A 26,587-nucleotide genomic window follows, 5' to 3' on the forward strand; every position below is an offset into this window, starting at 1 on the left:
TGGGTTTTCTAGCACTGAGAATTTTCCTAATATGACCATTTCCCATCCCACCATTTTCTACACCTTCCTGAAGATATCGGGAAAGAGCTGGGATATGTGGCCTTTACTATAGTACCACTGGATTAGCCTCTTCAGCGGCAGACACTGAAGTTGTGCTGTTAAGAAATCCCTCGGTCATTGTGCTCAAGGATCTAGGACTCACATTACTACCATCTCCTTGTCAATTTCATCACTTTGGGACTTATCACGAAGGCAATCAGGTAGTTCTACATTATTGGGAACCATCTTCTTGCGAAAGACTTCTCAAAGTCATGTGCTCTTTCATAGCTCTGGATCCCAGTGAAGTAAGGACCCCTCTCCTCCACGGAAGAGGGAAAGGGTCGTTTGCCTGTCAGATGAGTTCCAGCCTTCTGTTCATCACTGCCAAGTAATCACCTCCTGTCCTGACAGACCTCTCTCCTCAAAACCCCTTGTTAAGGTCTCAGATTGCAAAGCCAGGCTGATATTCTCTAGCTTGGCACTGGAGGGCTCGTGAGATCTGGACAGATCACACAAGTTTTTCAAAGAGTGTAGACTTAGAAGTCACCAGATTGGAAACAATGTTTAAAGATCGTTTTAGTAATAATGGTCACAGTCAAGATTTTTCCCCCCTTCACTTACCTCATTGCTACATTGCTGCCATCAATAACGATGGGCCTCAGATTTTCACCATCATCCGCCACAATCTCCTGCATGGGTGACTCGGACCTCTGGGACTCTAGAGATGACACTTCCCGCATGACACTATTCATTGGACTCACGGTCTGATCTGTCTCGCTTTTATTTCCAAGCTTGACGAGTTCTCCCAAAATATCATTGATTAAAGCATCGGTACCAAGTTTGTTGAGCACAAGTTGAACCTGTTCTTCGGAATAACCTAACTTCAGTGCAAACTCCAGTTTCGTTTGGTATTCTCGAACGACATCTGGGGGTTTCTTCACTTCCTTGGATGGAGTCTGGGCATCCTCCGGTTTGAAGTCTTGCAAAATCTCACTGCGTTTGAGGAGGTGTGGCTCTAAGCACGGGGACCGGCACAACTGCCTGTGAGCCTTGGTGAGTACGCACGGCTCTACGGAAATGGTCTTCTGCTGCTCAGGCTCATGATCAGAATGCGTGCTTCCCTCAGAGTCCCCAGAGCTCGCGTGCTCTTCGGATCGCCCCCTCTCCTCCTCCCCAGCATGGATGCCATCCATCGCCGTCTTTTCTACCATTGGCCAAGGGGCTGCTGCACTTGAACTTGGGTCAGTGCTTTCCACATAGAGATGGCCAAGGTCATGCCCCAGGAGATCCTTCAGACCCATGAAGCTGTTACATGGACTCGACTCGACTTTGCTGTTGTTTCTGAATTCCTGAAGGCAGAGCACCCCGTATTCCTAGAGCAAGACAGGAAATATTGAAAATGTCACCTCACGGACTACTCGTGTCTCGATGGAGAAGCTACAACTGGCAGATCATTGGATGCCTAATTTGTAGTTTATCTACACCCTTCCCGAGGTTCCTCCACATGAGAAAGTTTCAAAGGAGAAAGGCCATGAGATTTCTCTGAGGCAACATTAAATAAGGAGTGAAATTGCCTTTTTTTTGGTCAGTTGTGGAGCTTGAACTCTGGGCCTGGGCACTGCCCCTGAACTCTTCAGCTCAAGGCTAGCGCTCTACCACTTGAACCACAACACCATTTCTGGTTTTCTAGTGGTTAACTGGAGATAAGAGTCTCACAGATGCTCTTGCCTGAGCTGGCTTTGAACCACGATCCTAAGATTTCAGCCTCCTGAGTAGCCAGGATTACAAGGTGTGAGCCACTAGTGCAAACTACGTATTAAAAAAAAAAAAGAAGGTTTTGTTCAAGACCCAGGCCTTTCCCATGGTCAGTTGTGTCTCAATCTCTACAAGAGACATTTTCCTGTTTACATTTCTGAGGATGACACATGGAATACTATGCTTTTAAAAAGCATGTTTTAAATGTCATGACAGTTTATATACACTTTTCCCTAAAAGGTTTAATAAAAACCTGGGGAAAAAAGTTAGGTTAAAGAGAAAGAAAGCCATGCTGAAAGGAAAACATTCTTTTATCATGTTGAAAAAAAAAGTTATCCTTAATTTGGATGAAACTTAGCAACAACCTCAATTAATTTCAAAAATAATTTAGCAGAAGGCTGAGATCTGAGGATTGTGGTTCGAAGCCAGAAAAGTCCATGAGCTCTTATCTCCAAATGAACTAACAAAAAGCCAGAAGTGGAATTCAAGGAGTAGAGTGCCTGCCTTGAGTAATGAAGCCAAGCTAGAGTGCAAGGCCCGCAGTTGAAGACCCAGCACAAGTACACACACACACACACACACACACACACACACACACACACACACACACACACACACACACACACACACACACACACACACACACACACACACACACACACACACACACACACACACACACACAGAGCTACTGAAACAACATATATTCTGAAATTAAAAAAAAAGACAGCCAACAAGAAATTAAATAATTACAAAGATAATTGCATCCCTTGGCCAGGCATGAGTACCCCTGTCATTTTAGACACAGAGGCTCAGGCAAAAGAATGGTGAGCTTGAAGCCAGCCTAAGCTACAATAGGGTGGCGCTGGTTAATTATCTCCCACTTAGGGATGAGTATAATCTTACCCCAATACGTATGGGCTTTATGAATACTTAACTAGGTAATAGAAGATGATTTTCACCATGATGCTCTCTTAGTCAGTTGGTAAGAACACTGTGGTCTATTTCATTCTATAAAAAAAATTGTTTTTTTCCCCCAGCCTATGCCCATTTACTGAAAGCAAAGAAATTAAGCGTTTCACATACAAGCAACAGTAAACAACTAAGTATGATAAATGAACAAGGCTATTTCTGTTTCTTGAATGTTACGACAGAACGTGTCTGTAGTGCATCAGATGAACTCACAGTGTGTCTATACAAGTATATTTAACTGTCTAAAAATAATTTTGTTGTTTTTCTCTTTTCTTTCAAGTCCACTGAAAATTATTGGTATTTCTCTGCCAGGGACAGACTAGAAAAATAAAGTTGTTTACTCTAAGGACTGTAAACCTATCAGTGGCTTAATGATTAAGGCAATGCTAGTAGTATCTGACCCAAGTAACATTAACCAGCCTCTGGCAGATGTCATAAAACACCTGTTTAAATAACTTAAGAAAGAAAAATGGGAAAATACTTTCTTCTAAAGCTCTTAGACAGAATCTATTCACTAAGAAAGAGCTATTACATAGATGTCAAAAAAAAAAAAAACCCCAAACCAACAACCAGTAGACTTTCTGAGAACACACAAGTTTGAAAGCATAGCTGATAAACTGATGAAAGCTAAATATTATTCTATAACAAAATAAAATTTTATTTGTAAATACTAGAGAAGATAAAAATCTTCAACAATACACTTAACAAAGCTCCTCAGTGTAGAACTAACTCCTACATGTTTCTACAGGCTTCATTCTCTGAGAAAAGAAATAACTGTAATATCAATGTTCTTCTGAGATGGCATGCATTCATGTTGAAGAGAACCAGATTTTTGTTTCTGCATGCACGACAGATAAAGAGAAGTATTCCATAAAAGAGCTCTCTATGTACATCTGCTCCATTATCAGAAGCTGAATCCATTTCAATTTTTCTATTAATATGGATATGCGTGAGGCCCAATTATTTAGAATTAAGGATGGGCTTTCAAAAGCATATCAGTACCCCCTGTGATTTATTAACAACTCTAATATACTAACACCAAATGCAAGTCAGAGATCACAACAGCATCCTAATAAAGGGATGCAGTTAAAAGAAAAAAATCCACTCTGTGGCCTTCTCAGAGCTCTCAGGAAAAGTCTCTTACACAGGGAAAAACCTATTGGACGTTGAGCTGCCTTGGCAACGAGAGGCTGGTTGCTAAGCTGAGCTCCTTTAACATGTCATCATGAATGCTAGCACAGTGAAAGAATAATTTGGTATGAACAAAAGCCTATAAAAGAAACTGGGACTTAAGTGCGTCTGGTTTACCCTCTGAGAACAATGTAGCTGCCAAACCAATCTGGAAGCCCCGACATCATTGTTCAGTAAACCCCACAATCTGCTCTGACTGCACCCAGTGCATTTAATGGGCAACATTTTTGATCTCTGAAAAAGTTTGGGCTTTGCAGTAAGTGCTGTTTGTGAGATAATTCGTCACGATAACAACTTGCTGACCAAACCCCTGAATTGAACTAGGAAATATTGTTTTAATATTGAGCAGTAGTGGCTTTTTTTTTTTTTTGAGAGGTGGGGGATTGTATCTTTCATTCATCAGGATGTCTTAGTAATTTATACCTGGGAAGGGACAGAGGAATGAAATGTTTTGGTTTCGGGATAGGTGAATTTTCTTCACTTTTCAAAGACACAAAAGCAGATCTTGCTAATTTTTAAACAGGAAATCAGGTACTCTTAAAAAAGTACTTAAGTCTTTCTATTTTATCTTTAGTGTTTTCAAAGGTATCAATGCACTTACCTAAATCTATTCTAATATATGCTTTTAGTATACGGCTCTGATGTGATAGGAAGAAAAATGAGACCATCAGTGATTTGTGGCTTTTGTTTGGTTTTGTGCTGGGCTTGAAAACTCAGAGCCCTCACTTAGCTTTTTTAGTCAAGGCTAGGACTCAACCACGTGAGCCCTATCTCCAGTTTTTGGTTTTGATCATATTAAATGACTTCAAACTTTCACATCTTAATAGTTGACTACCACATACTTTTAAACTAGTGATAACTCATATAGCTTTTCTGTAACACTTAAATACAAACTTTACAAAGCTGGGTGCTGGTGGCTCAAGCCTGTAATCCTAGCTACTCAGAAGGCTGAGATCTGAGGATCACAGTTTGAAGCCAGGCTGGGCAGGAAAGTCCATGGGACTCTTAACTCCAATTAATCAACTGAAACCCAAATTGGTGCTATGGCTCAAAGTGGTAGAGCATTAGCCTTGAGTGAATGAGCTCAGGGACAGCATCCAGTCCCTGAGTTCAAGCCCCATGACTGACAAATAGAAAAACTAAAGTTTACGAAGTCAGGCTGTTTTTAATGTGAAGGACAACAAATGTAAGTTTGTTTTTTTTGTTTTGTTTTGTTTGTTCAGATTAGCGCTCTATTCTGTTAGGTGACCTAATTTTTTGCTTTACAACTTTCTGACTCTGCTTTTTTCCATAGACAGGCCTCTCCTCTAGACTTCACTGGTTAGCTCAGAGAAAGTTATCTCAACTAAAAAACCAGTTAGATGACATTCAGTTCTTATAAAACTAACGACTACAACATATATATATAGTGCAAACAAGGACAAATGAGTTCTATTTCTAAGCCTATAAGCAACCTGACTTGAATTAACCCAAATGGTAAAGATTTGGTTGTGAAAATTTATCTCGCTGGGCTCCAGTGGCTCAAGTCTGTAATCCTAGCAACTCAGGAGGCTGAGATCTGAGGATCACAGTTTGAAGTCAGCCTGGGCAGGAAAGTCCATGAAACTCTTATTTCCAATAAAGCTACTAACAAAAGGTTGGAAGTGGGACTGTGGCTCAAATGGAAGAGCACTACCCTTGAGCAAAAAGAAGTTCAAGGACAGCACCAGGCCCTGAGTTCAAGTCCCAAGACCGGCAAAAAAAAAAAAAAAAAAAAAAGAAAACTTTAGTCTCTTAGAACACTCTCTTACCCCCTTGTAAGTAAAAGATTGTAAAAGGTTGTTGATTCAACATGGCGCACATGGCACTGATAAATTTAGTGTGGCAATATTTTTAAATTGTTCTGTAAAAATTAAATGCCAACCTAAATATTTAAAAATTAAATGCCACCCTAAATACTTTTACAAACTACCAACGTTGTCAATGTGATAGAATGAGTAAAATTTACAAGTAACCTAAGAGACTTTAGAACAAAGGACAGCATGATTTTTTTTTAACCATTGCTTAGTACTTTAAAAATAACCAATATAATTTGGAAAAAACCAAAATTCTGATTACATCTCAGAATGTGATATCACATAAGAAAAAAAATTACTTTTTTCCTTAGTTCTAAACAACGAATTGTGTAGAGTGCACTATTCAGGCCTTTACTCAAATTCAAATATATATATATATATATGTAAATGTCTTCCTAAACTTAAATATTTACTAATAACAATACTCATCCTCATTTCACAAAGCTGCAGCATTGTCAAAGTTTTATAGAGCAGTTTATAATCCCAGAGTTATCATAAACTCCAAGAAGTATGGTTTCACTGTGAAAACTTTTTATCAGGGACCTAGTACAACTGGCCTTATAAACTATATTCCTGAACACAGAATGTGTAGGGAGAAAAATAAAAAGAATTTGAAATAGATTTCTACTTGTTCGGATCTTCAGATTACTGCTGCTATTGCCCTAGAAACTCATTCTTTCCTTGCTTAAACCTATCTAAAACAATAAAGTGTTTGATGAAAAACTAAATCATGATGATTTTGTAGATGATGAAGTGTAACTAATTATTTTAATTCAATCCCAAACAACTACCACACAAAACTTTGTGGTGGCTGAATGCAGCTTTATGAACTTATGATTACTTACTAGAAATTTACTGTTTATACTGAAATTCTTCTGTTTTGTGGGGAGATTTTCTAAAAGTTATCTTTAGATAGCTTAGATAATAATTCACTTGCAATCTAGCCATTTGAAATAGAATCTAGAAAAAAAAGTTTCCTATTAATCAGGAATATTAAACCATAACCTTGTTAACTCAATTTATCTATAAAGCCTAGAATGCCATGAAAGTCAGTTCTGCTAGTTACCCAAATGGTGATACTATGAGAACAATGAGAATAAAATAATGAATATGTAATGAATACCTACTGCTGTAGTCTCAGAGTCTTTAATTACCATTGTATTTGTGGGAGTGCCCTTGTCGGCATGCCCCTCACTAACAAAGGAAGGATGTCCCTTTGAGCAGATTGGTTAGTGTTCTGGGCAACAGATGTCTTACTAGAACTGCAGTAGACCAGCAACTGGTGGCCTGCCCATCTTCGGAAAACTTTCAATAGACTTATGCATATGTTTGCACAATAGGACATGTGGTAGAAGTGAAAACCTTTTTTTTTTAACCCTTTCTGCTCTTGTTGTTCTTCTAAGTCTTTGTCTATGCCTCACTATAGAACTCTTGAAAGCAATAGGAATAACATCTCTAATCGAATATCTGAAATGGATGCAGATGGGGGGAAAAACAGGTAGGGGAAATGAGAAACTGTCCGTGAATTTGAAATTGCTGATAAAAGTAATTTTATGAATGCTTCCTGATCCTGTTAAAAAAAAATTAGCAGTTGAAAACACCTAGCGCTCTCTGTCCACCTCTCCAAGCTAGACTTTTAACACAATGGAAAAGTCTGCCAGATAGTTCCATCTTTGTACAGCAAGCAGGCATGACAGTAACACCTCAGGAAACCTAGGAATTGGACAAGGTAAGCTAAACGTATTTATTATTGAACACAACTTTGTTATAACATCTTTTAAACTCTACAGGATGAAACTCGATATCTGAAGCCAGCAGTAGGCTTCAATTTGCAAAATTCTGGCCTACTTAAAAAAAAAAAAAAGAGAAGAATCTATCTCTGCTTTACAGATATTCAGCCCTGAACTTTCTAGTCTACCAGTACTATGTAATAACTTCTGGGCTTTCATTCAAGGCACTTTGTATCTAACAGTTTCAGATGAACATTGGATTTAGCAAGGCATTAAAGTAGCATAGATACTCACCTTAGCAGGGAAATACAAAGACATTGGTTTCTGTAGCAGCTTCAGCAGTAACTCCTTAACACAATTTTAGCTGCAGCCTTCAGGCAGAGAAGAACAATGAATGGCTGAACAGATGGACAGGCAATGTCTTTGCTTAACCTATTACTGAGCAGAGGAATAACCAATCATAGGCCAGGAAGCTCACAATTAGTTGGCCGGGGCAGATGCTTGAGACAACTTTAGCACCCTGCGTCAGGTTTGCAGGATTCGAAGATAAGCAAGTTGATGTCATTCTGGGGTCTGCCCCGGGCAGCATGTGTATTAACTACGGGTGGGCAGCAACAATAGGCCATACAAAGCCTGCTAGTAGGCAGCTGCTCAGTGAGAGCAGTCATTATGCCAACAAGAAAACACCTGGCTTGGGCAGACTCAAGCCTGGGCCTTTCCTGGTTGTATTGCATGAGACAAAGAAATCAATTATATTTTAAAGTAGTAAAAGTTGCATGTTTTTAAAAAGTTGAGGCTATCACACTGATCTATGAGCTTTGCAGTTTTTGTTTGAGAAAGAAAATGAAGTATGTCCAAGTAGCAATTAAGTCTTGCAAGCAGTCTCTTTCATAAGTGAGTTTGTGGTCAATTGAGATAGAAGTTTCGAGCCAACCTATTTCCCCGGTAATAGTGGGAAATCTGTATTTTTTTTAAAATGACAGTGGAGATAAAATTGTGAACTATTAAAAGGCTTATAGGCTAACAAACAGAATAAATAGAACTGATTGTTAAAGTAGGTTCATTACAAATGTAGAGGTAAAACAAGTTTGATCCAGCTTGTGTCAGGAGAGACATTCATGCCATAATTAAATAAAACAATAAAACAAAAGCTGAGATCATCAGAACAGCCCATCCTATCTACCTATAAAAGCTTTCACTATAGAATACTAATTAGCTGTGTCATTGACAGTAAAAACAAATAAACAACAACAAAAAAACCTTTTACTCTGTGCTAACATATAACATACTTGTGAGATGTATTTGTAGTTCCTAAACTTTGAAAGATGTAATATTCAAATTTCAGCTGAGGATGAGTTAACATTTAAAAAGTTATTTTTAGAAGAGTATAAAGTATACAAAAAACAATCCCCTTGGTGAAAAAGCTTGTGAGAGACCTGACTTTTCTTCTGTTTCAGACTTTAGGATCACTAGCTTGTGAGGGTTGCATGGTTATATTTTGAGTAGGCTCTGGTTTTGAAGAAATTCAATCAAACTGAAACACCGTAAGGCACTGTAAGGGTACTTACTGTCCATCTAAGAAAACGGCAATTCATACCCAATATCCACCCTACTACTTATTTATGTGATGGATAACTCTCTCCCTCTCTCCCCTCACTTCCTTCCAGGGTAATTAAATTCCAGTATAGGCTACAGCTGCTTGTTTTTGATACAGGTTTATCATTTATAACTATATATATATTTTTGGCATGGGAACATAGCACCTAACAGGGAACTCTAGTGATACAAAGCATCACAAACAATCTGAAGTCATTTCTTTTTTATACACAAGTAGGAATTACTCACAATTAGGATCATTATGAATCCTTAAGAGAAAGTAATACCACTTTGAGACTGCTGGCCATGGCTTTTGTGTGCTTACTCAGATGCAAATTGGATTTTACCACGGACAAAATAAAAGAGGATGATCTGGTCTATCTGGTGAAAATTTTTCCTTTTTAATTGTCTCACCAAAACATTCCTTTTTTTTAAAATTTAATTTTATTTTATTTGTGAACATACTGTACAGAGGAGTTACAATTACATGGGCAGGATAATGCGTACATTTCTTACCAAGCATTGCAGCCCAAAACATTCCTTATGCTTTCTAAAAACCTAAAAAGTACTGTTGCTAAAAAGAAAAATAAAAGATATGATATTTTAGATCATTTTCCTTGAAAGAGCTTAATATTTTCCTCAAGTATGTGATTCCAAAAGTGCTACCATGATTTTAAATCTGTGTCAACTGCTTTGAAGTAAATATAATCACTGGCTTCGGAATGTCAAAAGAATTATAAAGCAACCAGGCCTGGTGCAAATGGCTAGTGCTTGTAATCCTAGCTACTAGGGAAGCTGAGATCTGAGGATCTTGGTTTTTTAAAGCTAGCCCAGGCAGGAAAGTCTGTGAGACCCTTATCTCCAATTAACTATTTAAAAAAGCTGGTTAAAAGAGCTGTGGTTCAAGTGGGAGAGCATCAATCTTGAACAAAGAAGCTAAGGGAAAGCTCCCGTCTTCAGTTCAAGCTCTAGGACCAGCAACACACCCCTTCCCCCCACTATCAAATAAAAAAATTCTGAAGCAAAGATTAATTCTCCCGGCCCCCCCACCCTGCCAGCCAAGTATTATAGTGCTACTGCATTAATGAAATAGTTAAGCCAAGAAAGATAAAGCATCTACAGTATAGTTTGTGGTGAATTACAGTGTGAATGGCACAGAATTCAAACTCCCTTTTGGGTTGAGCAAATGAACAGAGAGGAAGAAAGTCAGCATTAACTCCTTCTGCCCTCTACATGGTAGTTCTTTTAAAAGGTGAAGAAAAAACACCAAAAAGCAAGTATCAACCCTGAGAGGGCGGCGGCGGCTACGGCTACAACTAGTAAACTGAAATTCTTCTGCTAACTCAACTAATGAGTTTAAGTTATAGAAAAGTGAAAACGCATAGCATACCTGCATGCAAATGTAGTCACAACCAGAACCTAAGGAAATGCAACAGCAGAGGTGTTCACAGGAAGAGCCCCGGAGGTCAGTATTGATGAATCTATACTACCCTCTTTTTCTTTTGAATGTGGCAAAGGGAACTACTTAATATGAATGAATAGACAGGTTCTTTACTTTGGGTTTTCCTCCTTCTCTTATCCCTGTCTATAGTTAAGACTCCACAGCTCTCATTCAGCAGAAGAAGAATCTCCTCTTCTGTTCCTGGGAAGACAAAGAATGAGAGAGAGCTCACCAGCAAGGCTGACCTATAGTAAATAATACATAAATAAAGGCAGCAATCTATACTAGCTAATCAGACCCTGCTGTGGCATTTACAGCATCTCCAGGGCTAATAGTGGATCATGTTAAGCACATTAAAACCTCTATAGGTGGACAGAGGACCTCAGTCCAGCTCTCTTAAGTCACTTGGCTCTGGTCCACTGTCCTGCAGGGCAAACAGAAACAACTGGAATAAGCTCTGTTTGGGGGAATGGCAATAAATGCCTGAGCACTATGCACACACATTTAAGAAAGGAAAAAAGGAAGAAAAAAAAAAAGGAAGGAAACTAGTACAGCTTTGGTGTTTACTAAAATTTGCCATTCTAAGTGTGGGTCTGACATCTGAGCCTTGGGCCTTGTTGCAGTTTTCTAAGCAATGAATATGAAATAAGGGAGATAAGAAGCCAGTACTTGGAATCAATTCTCTTGGCTAGGGGTGATTCAAGTTGACTTTCTAATACCTCTCTCTTACCATGAGCACTGGTGGTCCTAACAAAAGCACCAAGGAAGTAACAATATGACCCGAGTTTTCTCATTTGTGCATGCAAAGGTTAAAAAGGCTAAAAAAAAAAAATCAGGAATTGGGGATTTAGTGAAAGAGCACTTGCCTGGTAAGTACAAGGCCCTGAGTTCAATCCTCAGCTTTGCCAAAACAAACAAAAAAAGAGTAAAAATTCTAAACCAAAAACGGTCACTACTTTTAGTTAAAAACAGGAATGAAAAAGAAGTCAACCAACTGCCCACCCAACCAAGAAAGTAAATTCCCAGTCATAGTGTGAAAGGATAGAGGAAAAGCAACTGGGCACTAAATTAATATCCGAGTGACATTTAGGAAGTCGAATGAGTCATGAAACATGTCATGTAAAACTACTCTTCTGAGTCTAATTTGAAGTGTGAAAGACTAAGCCACAAATCATGGTGGTATGCTTCTTCTTCAGAGCCAGGTCAGCAGAAAATGCCCTGCTTTTGCTCTGTAGTTGTTAATGCTACTTTCCTTTCCGTAAATGAGTGCATTGTAGAGGATCAGCCTGAGAATATAGCCTGGATAAATGAAGTCACCTTCTCTCACTGTGGTCCTGGCATAGCATTGGGGTGGGGGGGAGCGGAGGAGGGGGAAGTAGGGCAAGGGAGATAATGCAGATGATAATAAGTGAATGTCAGGCAGGTGGTGGTAGGAGGTAGGAAGAAACTTTGACTAAGGAAAGCTTCTTGGCTAGTGTAAGGCTTGTGTAGACACCTAAATATTAATGAGCCTATGAAGACCCATGGCTTGCTGCCTGATGCCCGTGTGCAGTCTTAGTGATGGGATCAAAGCTCCAATAAAAGAGGCTCAACCCAAATTCCTCTTCAACCTTGTGTAGTCATGGCAAAAAGTGTCCTCTAAGAGGAATGTCCCCCTGTCTCTATTTGGACTTATCATGGCACCTCTGTTTTGGACTCTCCAAACTTATGAGCAACAAGTTTCTAGTCTTTATAAATTACTCTGCCTAAGGTCTTTTTTATTTTGGGATCGGGCAGCAGCAAAATTTAAGACAAACAGGTAAGAAGGCTTGAGACTGGCAAGATATGCCCATGGAGTAGCAAGGTGGCCAGGGTGACTGGTGCCTAGTGAGTGGAGGAGGATCTGAAGGAGAGGCCAAAAAAGGAAGGCCAAGAGAGAGCTCCCGAGGGCAGCCCTCCTCAAAGTTTTAAACTGGGACGATCTTAAAGATTCTGACTTAGGGTCAGGGTAGTGATGAGTCTACATTTTAACATGTCCATAGGTGCACACAGTTGGTCCATGAACCCCTCCCATCTTTAGTAGTAAGGTTACAGGTTACAAAGATGACTTTGGATGAAAACTATAAGATGGGCTTTTTAAAATAAGTTTTTTATTGTGAAAATACTGTACAGAGGGGTAATAGTTACATGAGCAAGGTAATGAGTACATTTCTTATCAAGCATTGTTGCCTCCTCCTTTGTTTTTCCCCTACCATCCCTTCCCTCCCATCTCCACAATTACACTCCCCTTCCCCCCCCCACAAATTGTAAAGTTCGTTTTCAACATCGCATCTTGTATATCTCACTGTTGCAATGGGTCCACCTGTATCCCCATTTAAACAATTTTTTCCCTTCCCCTCCACAAATTATACCAACATCAAATACAGTGAAGACAGGGGTTATACCATGGGGGAGGGACATACAAAGCAACAAAAAAAATCACATGGTACCTTATAAATACGTTAGAAACAATAGCAAGAAAGAAAAAACCACTTGTGTCCTTATCTTGGGGTTCATTTCGCTTAACATCATCTTATCTGACCCTTTCTGCTTGTCTCAGACATATACAAGTTATTGCAAATAAGGGAAACCATGTGACCTATGTTTCTTTGGGCCTGGCTTACTTCTCTTAATATAATTTTTTCCAAGTCTTTCCATTTCCTAACAAGTGGGAGCAATGTCATTCTTTCTGATGGAGGCATAGAATTCCATTGTGTATATATACCACATTTTCTTGATCCATTCATCTACTGAGATGGGTTTTTGTTGTTTCTTTTCTCTCGGTACTAGGCTTGAATACAGAGCCTGGGTGCTATCTTTTACCTTAGCTCTTTTGCTCAAGGCTAGTATTCTACCACTCTACTACAGCTCTCCTTCTTTCTTTTTGCTGGTTAACTGGAAATAAGAATCCTATAACTTTCCTACCTGGGTTGGCTCCAAGCCTCAATAATTGGATCTCGGCCTCCTGAGTAGCCAGTATTACTCTTTTGAGAGAGAAGTGCCAAGACTTTTATTCTAATGTCCTATAACTTTGGGCTTCCAGTTTTATCCCAGTGATCTTTTTCTATTTCTGAGCCTGTGCCACAAATGATCTGCCTGTGCAGATTCATAATTGATTGGGTATCTTGTATTCACAAGTCTTTTATCATTCCATTTCCATCATTTTCTTATCTTTATCCTGGCTATTTTTACATGTACAGGCTTCCAGATGCATCTTCGAATTGTTTTGACAATTTTTAACCAAAAAGCTATTGGGCCTTTGATAGATATTGTGCTATAGTAACTTGAAAAGCACTACTGATTTATTAAATTACTCATTCAAGGCTAATTTATTGAAGCGTGCTTTTCCTTTCAACAGAGTTCCCTAGATTTCTTCATGGGATATTTATACAATTCTTGTTGAACTTGTCTTGATATTTTGCTTTTTGTTTTTTACTCCTGTGAATGGAGGCTTTCCTTCTCCCATTTTAATTTTTCAAGTAGCTGTTGCTGGTATCTAAAAAAGACTTGTTCTTGCCAGTCACCAGTGGCTCATGCCTGTAATCTTAGTTACTCAGGAGATTTTTTTTTAGGAGGCCAGTTCAAAACCATCTGGGGCAGAAAATGTCTGTGAGACTCTTAACTCCAATGAATGAGCAAAAAAACAAAAAATCAGAAGTAAGGGCTGGAAAGGTGGTTCAGAGGTAGAGTGCTTGCCTCTCATGCATGAGGCCCTGGGTTCCATTCCTTAGCACCACATAAACAGAAAAGGCTGAAAGTGGTGCTGTGGCTCAAGTGGTAGAGTGGTAGCCTGGAGCTGAAGAGTTTGGGGACAGCACCCAGGCCTAGAGTTCAAGCCCCATGACTGACCAAAAAAAGTCAGAAGTAGAGGCATGGCTCAACTAGGAGAGCACCAGCCTTGAATGAAAAAGCTAAGAGATAAGGCCTAAGCCCTGAATTGAACCCATTATTGGGGTGACTTGAAGTCCCAATATCGGCACGAAAATAAACAAACAAGTAAATAATACATTCTGTAAATGTAAAATCTTAGTACACTCCTGGCCTCTTTGCCTCCTTCCTTATCCCTTCAATTGATCTTCCTGAATGTGCTACTGTGTGGGTATGTGTACAAATGTGCCTTGTACAACATGTGGAAATTAAGGAATCAGCTCATCTTGTTTCTCTCTCTTGGAAGAAATACTTAATCCATTGGTTTGGTGGTGGGGAGGGAAAGACTACTGGGAAGCAAAAATATGGTACTTAAATGTATCAAAGTTGAGAAAGCATTTTTTAAAGTAAATAACAGCAGGTTTCATCAAAAAGGTTTTACTCATTGTAATCCTGATTGTCTTTTTAAGAATTCACCAGACTAAAGAGCCCATCACACATTGAGAGGCACGAGAATTCCAAATGCTCCAGGCTCATAAATGAAAAGTATTTCAGGATTCTAACCTGAGAATCCACACTGGACCGTTCTACTTACACTAGGTCCATACCATTGAGTCAGTACCCAACAGATCCAAAAGCACAGAAAAAAACGGTAAGCGCTCATTTATGAGTAAAGTAGAAAATAAACACCTGCCATCGACCTGTTTATTTTGGGGACTGCTCAGGCCCAAGACTCAGCGCCCAGTAGCACACTTGCCAAATTAAAGAGTTCCAAATCACTTTCTCCACCTGCCTCGTCTCTACTCAGGTGCTGGCCCAGCACGGGGCAGTCTCAAAGCTAAGCTCTAGCTGCCAACCCTGTGCACGCTTCCTGCCAGCCAGGCCAACAGTAAATTTCCTATCTCAACCCAATTCACAAAATTAATCTTTTTTTTTTTTTTTGCTTCTCAGTTGATTGCTGATTTTTTTTTAATCACACGTTAAACATAGCACATTGATACTCTGAAGCTAGAAGATCTTTCTTATTTCTAAGATCAGGATCTGACTCAGAATAGTAGCTGCTTCTTCTTCCCTGCTGATGGTCTTAACCCAAAGGGAGGCTTTAAAGAGCTTAGGGGCAGTCTATCAATAAAGACAGACAGTGAATAAAAACCAAAAGCAGAAATAAATTAGGAAACAAAAATTAAAAGTCAAACTGGTTAATAAAAGCAAAACTGATTGAGTAGCTTACGATTCACAAATCTCTAGGTTCAATCCCCCAGCACCCAAATCAAGACAAAACAAAAACTGTGGAATAAAATGGAAAGTTGGTTCTAAATGAGTGTCTCTATAAAGGAAAACCAAAAAGTTCAGGGAATACCACAAACGTGACAAATGTAATGTCCAATGAAATGGGAAAAAATTCCTTAAATGCAACAATTCTTCAGAAATCTCTATGGCATTTAAAATCATTATGGCTTTGAAATCAAGGTTGGCTTAAGAAGTTGCAAGCAGGAAAAACCATAGAAGACATAAAAAACTCATTAAAGATTTATATCCTCCATTCCACTCCTAACAAAGGATGCCGTGTCCACAGGTTCTACGATATTTCTAGCAAAACCTCAAAAGCATCCATCCAGCGACACCTATGTCTAGATTATTCTAGGATACTAGAGAAGATGGAATGGCATCCCAACTACTCTATTAGGACAGCGTAACTGTTGACACAACCCAACAGATGGACCTAACCTAAAAAAGTATGTATACAGAAAATCCTAAATGTAACCCAAGCAAATTACATAATACATTCATATTATAATAATATATACTGACAAGTAGGGTTTCATTCCATGGTAACAGATGATCTAATATTAAACAGCCTTGCTAATTGAGCTCAAAGAGGTACTAGTTAAAAGGTTCCTGTGCTGCACTGACTATCTGACTATGGAAGATGACATGAGAAAACCAAGGATGTCTACATTTGGGGGTTGAGTAGCAGCACTTACCAAACTGTGAAAAAAAAAGTAGATTTGGGATTTAAAATTTTTTCTTAGGTAATTTTAGTTTCAGATACTAGTAGCAATCCAAATGGATCTGTCCACAGACAGAAGTACACAAGAAGTTATGTGTGGAGATATAAAGGTGGCTATCACTGTGATATATATATATATATATATATGTATATATATATAGTATATATATACTATATACTATATATACTATGTATATACACTATATATACTATTATATATTATATATACTATACTATATATACACTGTGATATATATAGTATATATACTATATATATACTATATATATACTATATATATATACAGTAGGTCATGGTGCTTGAACTCTGGGCCTGGGCGCTGTCCCTCAGCTCTTCAGCTCAAGGCTAGTGCTCTACCACTTGAGCCAGAGAAACACTTCTGGTTTCTTAGTGGTTTATTGGAGATAGGAGTCTTACAAACTTTCCTGCTTGGGCTGTCTTTGAACCGTGATCCTCAGATCTCAGCCTCCTGAGTAGCTAGGATTACAGGCATGAGCCATTGGCACCTGGCTCATAAGTTATATTTTGAAATACAACTTTGGATGGATCTACTCTGGATGAGGATGGAGAAAAGTCTGGGAGTGACATTTTAGTAAGTTAAGGACAAAAGAGGCTTTATCTGGATTTGTGGATAAAATGTTTATATACTCTGTATTTGCTACACTTGATCACTTACCGTGCTAAATTAGAATTTTAGTACAAAAACCATTTAATGAGCCCTTGATGATATCACAGCATGGTTTGCCTACCAGTCTTGGAAAGTTTCAATTGCACTGCTATTTGTGGGGAAGATGTAAATTACTGAAATTTGTTTCTTGGAGGACAGGAATTTTCCAGTTGTGTTGTATGGAGATTACTAAGGGGATCAGTAAGAAAGGCTTAAAGTACCTGATCCCAGAGCTTCCTCTGAGTGAAGAGTCAACTCTCCCTTTACCACTCACAATGAGGACTACCACACATACTTTTATGGAAATGACACAAATGAGCAAAGAGTGAGTCTTAAAAATTTACACCAATGAGACAAGGATAGAATTATGAAGAGGGATGAAAGCCATAAAATTTCAGCTTTCCTGGCTTTATATTGACTGTATGTATGTCCAATCAAAAGTGAGAGCAAACCCTAAACACTGAAAAAAAAAGACTGACAATTTTTAAGATATTTAGAGATTTGATAATGAAAAGAAACCCCCTAAAACATGCAGATCTACTATGCTTCAGAACTTGTATACATAAGCAGGCAACACCTGTGTTAGAAAAGAGCCACAGGCATTTTAGACATCCAATGCCCACCTGAGCCACTATCAGCTTTCAAATTATAGACTAACTATCCCTTATTCCAGTGCATAGGATCAGACTTTTTTGGATTATTTTTTGTCATTTGTGGGGCTTAAACTCAGGGCCTGGGTGCTGTTCCTGAGCCTCTTTGTGTTCAAGGCTAGCACTCTACCATCTACCACTTGAGTCACAGTGCCACTTCCAGAGCTTAATTGGAGATAAAGAGTCTCATGGGGATTTTTCTGCCCCGGCTGGCTTTGAACTGTGATCCTAAGATCTGTATCTTGAGTAGCTAGGATTAGAGGCATGAACCATCAGCGCTCAGCTGGGATTTTTTTTAAATGTTTGGGGTTTTTCTTGAATATCTGTGTAGACAAGAGACATCTTGGGTACAAGATCCAAGTCTAAACATGAAATTCACTTATGTTTCATATACTTTATATACACATGACCTAAAACAATTTTTATACACTACTTCAAATAACTTTATGGCAGAAATTAAAGATCTGTAGTGTGGAATTTTCCCTTTGTGGTCATGTTGGCACTGGACCTTTGGGACCTTGGAGCGTTTCTGATTTTGGAATAGGGGATGTCCAATTTATATACAATGAGGATACATATTGATCGTTCATAATACATAATGAGAGTTGGGACATACATACCTTAACACATATCACCATCAATGTCCCCATTCTACTCCACCATAACAGGTATTATGATCACCATTTTATGTAGGCAAGGAAACTGAGGTGCAGGGAAATCAGTAAGATCATACATAAGCAGCAAGCATCATAACAGGAACGCAGATTCAGTCTCTGGCTCTACAAAACAAGTTTCTTAGCACTATGCCCTTCCTTGTCTACTAAATTAACCAAACCAGGCCATGTGGAAGGTGAGCCAGGCCAGTGGAGTGTACATAGAAACTAGCACACCTGCATTGCTGGTACAAACACAAACTGCTGCAACTTTTCTAGCATGGGTGTCAATGTGTTAATAAGATATTCAATATAATGGGCCATTATCTCAGCACATATCTTAATGTTTATAAGGAATAGAAACAAAAGAGGTTGCAATCCCAGAAATTTACCCATTTCTACGAGGCTTTCTAATTTCTCAGTATATGGCTGTGTATAATAACCGGCGTTTAAAAGCTGGGTGCTGATGGCTCACGCCTGTCATCCTAGCTACTCAGGAGGTTGAGATCTGAGGATCGTGGTCTGAAGTCAACCAGGACAGAAAAGTCTCCATGAGACTCTTATCTCCAATTAACCACTCAAAAACCAGAAGTGGTGCTGTGGCTCAAAGTGGTAGAGTGCTAGCCTTGCCCAAAAGAGCTCAAGGGTCAGCACCCAAGCTCCAAATTCAAGCCCCATAACTGACAACAACAACAACAACAATAATAAGCCTTTAAGGATTCATTATATTCCTGTGTGATCAGCTCTAATATCTCTTTTGTCACCTCTAAGTTTTTATGGCTCTCCTCTCTGTCTTGGTTTGGTCACAATCTAAATATCCAATATGATCTATAGTACCTGAATAGAGTAAATGCCATTCAGCCAATAAAAACAACCTCTTAAAGAGCTCAAAGATACAGGAAAACTCTCAGAAAAAGAAACAAGGCTACAATCCATAGCTTTATCAAAAGGATATGTTTATATTAGCCAAAATCCTTAATTTTAAATGAAAGTAAGAAGGCTGGAGGCATGGGTCAAGTGGTAGAACGGAAGCCAGGCAAGGAGCTGAGTAAGAGCAAGACAAGCTCAAATCCTGGCATTGCTCAAAAGATAAAATGAAAATAAGAATATTAATATCTTCAGTTATTTCTATGTGACAATTGTAGGTGATCTTTCCAGTATTATGTCCATGTGTTCCATATTTTACCAATGTGATAAAATATTAAACTTAAAATGTATTTAACAAATAGACAATAGTCAAAATAACAAGAATGCATTTAGAAAACACGTCTCCCTTGTAAAACTGTTTTTTCTTATAGATGATAGTACTAATTTTGATTCACTTTATGTCCATGATTTCTGCATTATTCAAGGTAATTTTCCATCTGAGCAAAACCAGAAATACACACTTTACTTAAAAACAGATAATTTGGGGCACAATTTAAGTCTTTCAGATCTGTACTACTCATCTTAAATTACAGAAAGATTACAGAAAGTACTAAATACGCAAAGAACCTTGGGGCCACCAAGGAAAACCATGACATAAACATTAAAAACATGGAAGTCAACAAAAAGGAGACAGTCTCAATTATCTGAGAAAACTGTTCTCTATAAATGTGCAAAACAATAACCATAAATCCCTAAGTAAAAGCCAAGATGGGAAACAGACTAAATCACAGCATAAGGATAAAACTAAGCCTACATAATTTTGAATAGGAAATGAGTACAGATGACTAAGAATAAAGAACAAAAACTAATTTTAGCTTCACCCTAAAAGACATAAAGTAATATATTGGAAAGCCCTTGGAAAAACCTAAAATATAAATTTAACATATTAGGAACAAGAAAAGTAGCCTTTGTTTTATAGAAAAGCTTTATATTTGGTAATTCTAAACAGGAATTAAGTTAGAAACTAAGTCAAGGGTCAAGTAGAAAAGCAGAACATATAAAATCCGCGTTTAAAAGAATTGAATACTTCTACACCCATCCATCTATGCATCCATCATCCATCCATTTATATCAGCTATCTATCTATCTAATCTCTCACTCTCTCTCTCTCTCTCTCCTCTCTCTCTCTCTCTCTCTCTCTCTCTCTCTCTCTCTCTCTCTCTCTCTCTCTCTCTATCGAGCTAGCTAACTAGCTAGCTCATCTATATATTTATCAATCGATCGATTGACAGATTGATGTAGTTTGATTCTGTGCCGGTACTAGGGCTTGAACTCAGGGCCTGAGCACCGTCCCTTAGCTTTTTCCACTCCAGGCTAGTGATCAACCATTTGAACCACAGTTCCACTTCTGGCTTGTTTGCTGGCTGATTAGAAAAAAAGATCACGCTAATATGGAATGATATTAGGATTCTATTTGTTAATAGGTGCATCTAGCAGCATAATCTTCTGGTCAAAAAGCTTCTTCACCAGTAAAAACCTTAAATATTATTTTTTCTTTGTCCATTATGTCTAGAAATTCACCTTGAAAACACAGGTGCAGATAACAAAGTTTAATGATATTCAACTAAAGCATTATGATATTAAAGTATTAAGAACAAATGTCCAACAGATTAAAAAACATGCTGTTAGAAAGACAAGGTTTGAAATATTTTTAATGTCACAAAAACCCTAGTGTGTATTATTATATAAAGATGGGGGAAAACCTATAAGACACACCACTCAACGTACACAGGAAAGTGATATATCTTTTTAGAAAGACGCTATTCTATTATTTATAACTCACAATAACAGGTGAATCTATTAGGATGTACGCATCAGACTAATAAAGACCTTAATGTTGATTGCGTGTGTGTGAGCGCATGTGCGCACTCGCACTCATAGAGGCTTGAACTAAGGGCCTCATAATCTAACTTGGCTTTTTCTGTTCAAGGCTGGCATTCTACAACTTGAGTTGCACCTCTTCCTCCAGCTTTTTTGCTGGTTCAATGCAGAGAAGAGTTTCATAGAGTTTTCTGCCTGGGCTGGCTTGGAACCATGGTCATCACATCTCAGCCTCCTGAGTAACTAAGATTACCATAGACTGTGAGCCACCAACTAGTGCCCGGGCTTAATATTGGTCTTCACAGAGACTTAGCTTAGCTAGAACTTTCCCTCTGTCATTATTCACCACAGACCAATGTTGCAGGTGCTGAGACACTTTCATTAACACTTAAAATACAAGAAGCCTTTTTTTTTCAAAAATTTCACAGACTTGAGTTCACACCCAAGCAACTCAGTATTTCAGGGTGAAGCATGGAATCCTGTGTTAATAAGTTTTTCATTCATTGGCTATCTTATTTATTGCAGATTGGAACCCTAATACTAGCTACATTCAACCCAAGACTTTATTTAAACATCCACTACTCCTTGGGTCTGCTACGGATTCCAATACTGACCCAAACACTGCTTTCCTCCACTGTCTGGATTCGTGCATAGCTCTCCCCTACTCTGGCTACTTCAGTCCGCTATCCAGAGATCATCCCCACCATCTGAATTCCTCGCTCTCCACTGGTTTGGTTCATGCCACTGAACATTATGTTCTATCTGTTCCTATCTAGCAGTTCTTAGCAGCCAGGGACCCCAGCCTGCCCTTAAACTGATACTAAATTATTATTTGCCAAGGGAATGGAAAAATACTAGTTTCAAGTTTATAACTTTACATTCGGAGACTACAAAGGTTAAAAATTTTTTTTTTCCTATTTCATCTCTAGTTTCCTTAAGATTGCATCAAAGCCGGATGAAAGAGTTCTAAGTTTATGGAGGGAAAAGAAAAACACTAAACAAGTATAACCTGATGAAAACAGCAAGCGTTAAAAATGTAGAAGCCATGTGGTCTGTGAGACGGGGGTTAGGGAATGGGAGAGGGTAACTCAGTTGTAGAATGAGAAACATGTTTAAAAGATACAATTTCTATTAACTGTGGAGGGACCAATTTGGCAGCTAGAACCCACTTCAACATAGCTTCAGGGAATCCAACAGTACAACATAGGAATTTTTTTATTATTATTCTGGCAATTAAAATTTAGAAATAGGAAATGACTAATGAAAACTATCAGTGAACAGTCCAACTTTCTATTTCCTATCCTTTAATATTTTCGATTATGCTTAGAATAGTTTCATTAGACTTTCATTATTAGATGAAAGTTAAAAATATTTATCTTTTTTTGTTGTTTTATTTCAAAGTTCATTTCGATCAATGATGGATCACCTGGCATGCGTGTCTTGAATATGGGTTCAATCTCCAGCACACATACACACAAAAGCAAAACCAAACCAAACTGGTTCATTTTATTTTACTTATACTATTACTTAAGGTTTTGTGTGTTGGTCCTACAGCTTGAACTCAGGGACTGGGCACTGAGCTATTGTGTTCAAGGCTAGTGTTCAACCACTTGAGCCACAGATACACTTCTAGCCTTTTTGGTTGTTAATTGGAGCTAAGAGTCTCACTTTCCAACTTCAGATTTCAGCCTTCTAAGTAGCTAGGATTACAGGCTTGAGCCAATGGCATCTCAATACTTATTAATATGATGACAGGATCTTAAGAAGAATTGTGACTTACTTTGAAAAGCAAAATTCACTCTTTTTGTTGTTGTTATTGTTGGTCCTGGGGTCTGAACTCCGGGCCTGGGCACTGTCCCTCAGCTCTTCAGCTTAAGGCTACCGTTTTACCACTTCAGCCACAGGGCCACTTCCGGCTTTTTCTGCTTCTGTGGTGCTGAAGCATTGAACCCAGGGCCTCAAGCACTCTACTGCTAAGCCACCTTCCCAGCCCCGCAAAATTCATTCTTTTAGTAAAAATATTCCAATACTGTTTTGAATTAAGGATTCAGAGACAACAAAACAGGCCATTTTGCAATGTTTATGGTACTATTAAGTAGACAGATTTAGATTAACTTAAAATCAGCATGCAGCTGGCCATCATCAATTTACACCTGTAATCCCAGCTACTCAGGAGGCTGAGACCTGGAGGATCAGGGTACAAAGCTAGCCACAGCAGAAAAGTCTGCAAAACTCCATCTCTGCTTAGGCAGCAGAGGAGATGGCCAGGAGGTGTGGCTTCAGTGACAGAGTGCCAGCCAGCTCAGCAAGCAAAACCCAAAAGTGTTAGCTCAAACTCAAGTAACACTGTACACACCCCCCAAAAAAAATCAGCATGCAAAACTAGGAGAAAAAAGAAAATGGAACCAAAAGTTCCTGGGCTTATCCTATGAGATTTATAAGTCATCAGTGTGCACATTATATATATATTATATATATTATATGTATATAATATATATTTGAGTTTATTTATATTTAGGACGTCTCTCTTCCCTCCCCCCCCCCCTTTCCTTTTTTTCCCCTCTGGAGATAGGCACTTGCTATCTTATCCCAGGCTGACCCTGAACTTGTGAGCTTCCTATGACGGCTGGGATTAGTGGTGTGCCACTCAGATCCAGCTGGACTCTGGATTTATAGATCTTGGAAAATCCAATATACATACCTATGTTTGTAGCATGTCTCAATGTCTCAAATAACTTTCCCAAACTTCTAAATATACACCACTCATGCCCAAGTATCTCCGTATCTATTCTACCATGGCTACACTTGCACACACACACACACACACACACATACACACCAAAAACAAAACAAAACACCAATAAAAAAGATGCCAATCAATAAGCGCCTTGATAGGCCTGGAGATCTTCCAACAATCTTACAACCAATAGAAAAACTTTCTCTACATCTCGATTCGTGTTTCATCCATCCCCAAAACTCAGGAGCACGAACCCCGAGTGTCCACCCTTACCCAGGAGGAGAAGCCCTGGTCACAGCAATCACCAGCACTCGGGAAAACGCTCTAGCTCAGCTACCTTCGTTTCTCAGGACTTCGGGAGACAATAGAGAACGGAAGAATTCCGGGAAGGAAGCGGGATTTCATTTCTCCCCCAAGTTCACGTGTGCAACAACCGCTCCGCGGCGAGTGCACCGTGTGCCGAGCTGCAAAGCACGCAGCGTGCAAAAGGGACCTGGCCGGGGCCTGGGGGGTGCGCGGGGGACGGCGGCGCAGGGGTTCTGGTGAGCGCCGGCCGCGGATCCGGGTGGCGGGGCTGGGGAATGCGAGCGAACGGCCGGGGAGGCGCCTCGCCCCGGGAGCGCACGAGGCTCGGGGCTGCGGAGAGGTTCCGTTTCCATCGGGGCGCCCGCGCCTCCATGTTCGGCGTCCGTGTCCTCCTCCCCCCACCCCCCACCCCCCACCGGGCGGGAAAAGGCGCAGCCCGTGTCCTAGGCCGCGGACGCCGGCCTCACCTCGTCCCCCAGGCCGGCGGGGACGGCGCTGCCCGCGGGGAAGATGCGCCGGGCTCTGCCGCTCCGCCCACCTGGCAGGGGGCTCGGCCCCTCGACCTCCGGGGAGCCCGATCCCCGACCGAGCAGGGCCTGGAGCTCCCGGTTCCCACTCGCCCGCTGGCGGCCGGGCGCGGCCTGCCCGTGTCCGGTGGGATCTCGACCCCCCACCCGCCTCGGCCCTTCGCGAGGACGAACCTGGGGGCCGCTACTCGGCATGGCCAGTCCCGCCACAGGAAGCTCCGGCGGGCCGCGGGGGTGGGGGGGAGGTGACGAGGGGCGACAACGGCCACCCCCCCGCGCCGCGCCCCCTCCCCGCGCCCCGCTTCCCCGCGCCCCCCCCCCCCCCCGGCTTGCACAACTCCCTCCGGCGCGCGCGCGCACACGCACACCGGGACCGGCCGCCCAACCTACTTGCAAGGTCTTCTCCGCAGCCATCACGACATGCTCCGGACGCCGCCGCAGCCCCGGGGCCCTCGGGCCGGCGGCCGCCTCCCGTCCCGGCCCAGGGCCGCCGCGGCCGCCGCTAGGGCGCGGGGCAAGCGGGAGGCGTCCCCATGCCGTCCGCCCCGCCAGCCGGGCCGCGCGCGCGCGCGCTCCGGGGGCCTCGCCGGCTGGGGCTCTCCGCTCCTCCCCTTCTACCCTCGGCTCCGGGCGGGCGGCAGCGACCCCGGCTCCCTCGCCGTCCTCCCGGCAGCCCCGCGCTCGCACCCGCCCCGCGTCCTCCTTCCCCGGTGCTCCGAGCCTGCCTCGCCGCCGCCGCCGCCGCCGCCGCCTCTGGAGCCAGCCGGGCTTGGCAAACCAGCACCTGCTGCTGGAGATCGCCGAGAACTGAAACAGGAAACCCCGGGCCGCGGGGAAAACCCGGGAGGCGTGGAGAGGGGGTGCGGGGAGCTGCCGCGACTTGTCCGGCTGTCTGTGTGTCGGTCGGTCTGTCTGTCCGGCGCTTTGCCCGCGCGCCGCAGGGGCTGGGGCCTCCGCCCCTCTGGCCTGGTCCCCTCTCCCACCCAGCCCAGGGGTCCGGATCGTCGCCCCCCCCACCTCCCCCAGCTTCGTCCGGGATGGAAAGCCGCCCCATCTCCAGCCGGCAACAAGACCGATCGTGGCCTTAGGCACTTAGGGGAATCCTGGGCTGTCATGCCAGGGCCTGTGCTGGGGTTGTTTACTAATTATCAGTATTCCCACACGAGGGAAAAACAAAAGACAAAAACCACACCACCACACCACACCACACCCTGTCCAAGCAAGACCAATAAGGGAATTTAAACAAATGAAGCGGTTGGGACTTCTCTTAACCAGGAAATGGGCCTTGCTGGAAATGGCAATGGGGTTGAGCTCAGGGTAAATCCAGATGGCGTGGGGGCGACTGGGGAGTGAGGGAGCTGGGCACACCTGAGGGGCGAATGTGAAAAACTCCCAGAGCCGAGAGTTCCTACTTCTGTGAACTGAACACACCCAGCGCTATCTAGGTCAACGTTTCTGTACAAATTCACTCTATTCACATGCCAAACAAAAATGCTGCTCTGAGCCCTGGGCAGGATTCCTCAAGGCCAGAGCAGAGGGGGGACACCGGACAGACTGTCCCCTACCAGGTGTCCCCATCCACTAGTGTACGTTCAATGCTGGTGACTTCATGTCACCGTCCAGGTGAGCTGGGCATTCTAATCTGGTTTGTCCATCAGAAGTTAAAACGTTGACCTGCAATGACCCAACTTGAATTTTACCTACTTCATGTCTTTGGTTATAGTTGTCACTTTTAAAAGAATTATTTCATGCCTCTCCTGCTTGTTTTCAATAGGGCAGAGCTGATCTAAGCCTGGACCATAGTCCACTTAATGGGTGTGAAAGC

At 41.2% G+C, this 26,587-nt stretch overlaps 1 protein-coding gene across 5 annotated transcripts in view; it reads right to left on the minus strand.

The window, feature by feature from the left end:
* The window catches only part of Zc3h12c (zinc finger CCCH-type containing 12C), a 38,774-nt gene extending 13,310 nt beyond the window's left edge, over nt 1–25,464 (minus strand). Inside the window, exons 1-3 of one of the 5 annotated variants that reach the window (XM_070038144.1) lie at nt 24,937–24,984; nt 7,817–7,893; nt 661–1,412 (exon numbers count right to left, since the gene is read on the minus strand). In XM_070038144.1, the coding sequence (XP_069894245.1) occupies nt 661–1,412; nt 7,817–7,840 (776 nt within the window). In that variant the 5' untranslated portion in view covers nt 7,841–7,893; nt 24,937–24,984. Of the gene's footprint in view, nt 1–660; nt 1,413–7,816; nt 7,894–10,508; nt 10,571–24,202; nt 24,238–24,936; nt 24,985–25,152 lie in introns of those variants that run through there. The other 4 variants (XM_070038143.1, XM_070038145.1, XM_070038147.1 and 1 more) reach the window with 4 other exon arrangements.
* Between the last annotated feature and the right edge of the window lie 1,123 nt (nt 25,465–26,587).

Source organism: Dipodomys merriami, unplaced genomic scaffold (genome assembly GCF_024711535.1).
Source record: "Dipodomys merriami isolate MVZ:Mamm:240054 unplaced genomic scaffold, mDipMer1.0.p SCAF_29, whole genome shotgun sequence".
NCBI classification, from domain to species: domain Eukaryota; kingdom Metazoa; phylum Chordata; class Mammalia; order Rodentia; family Heteromyidae; genus Dipodomys; species Dipodomys merriami.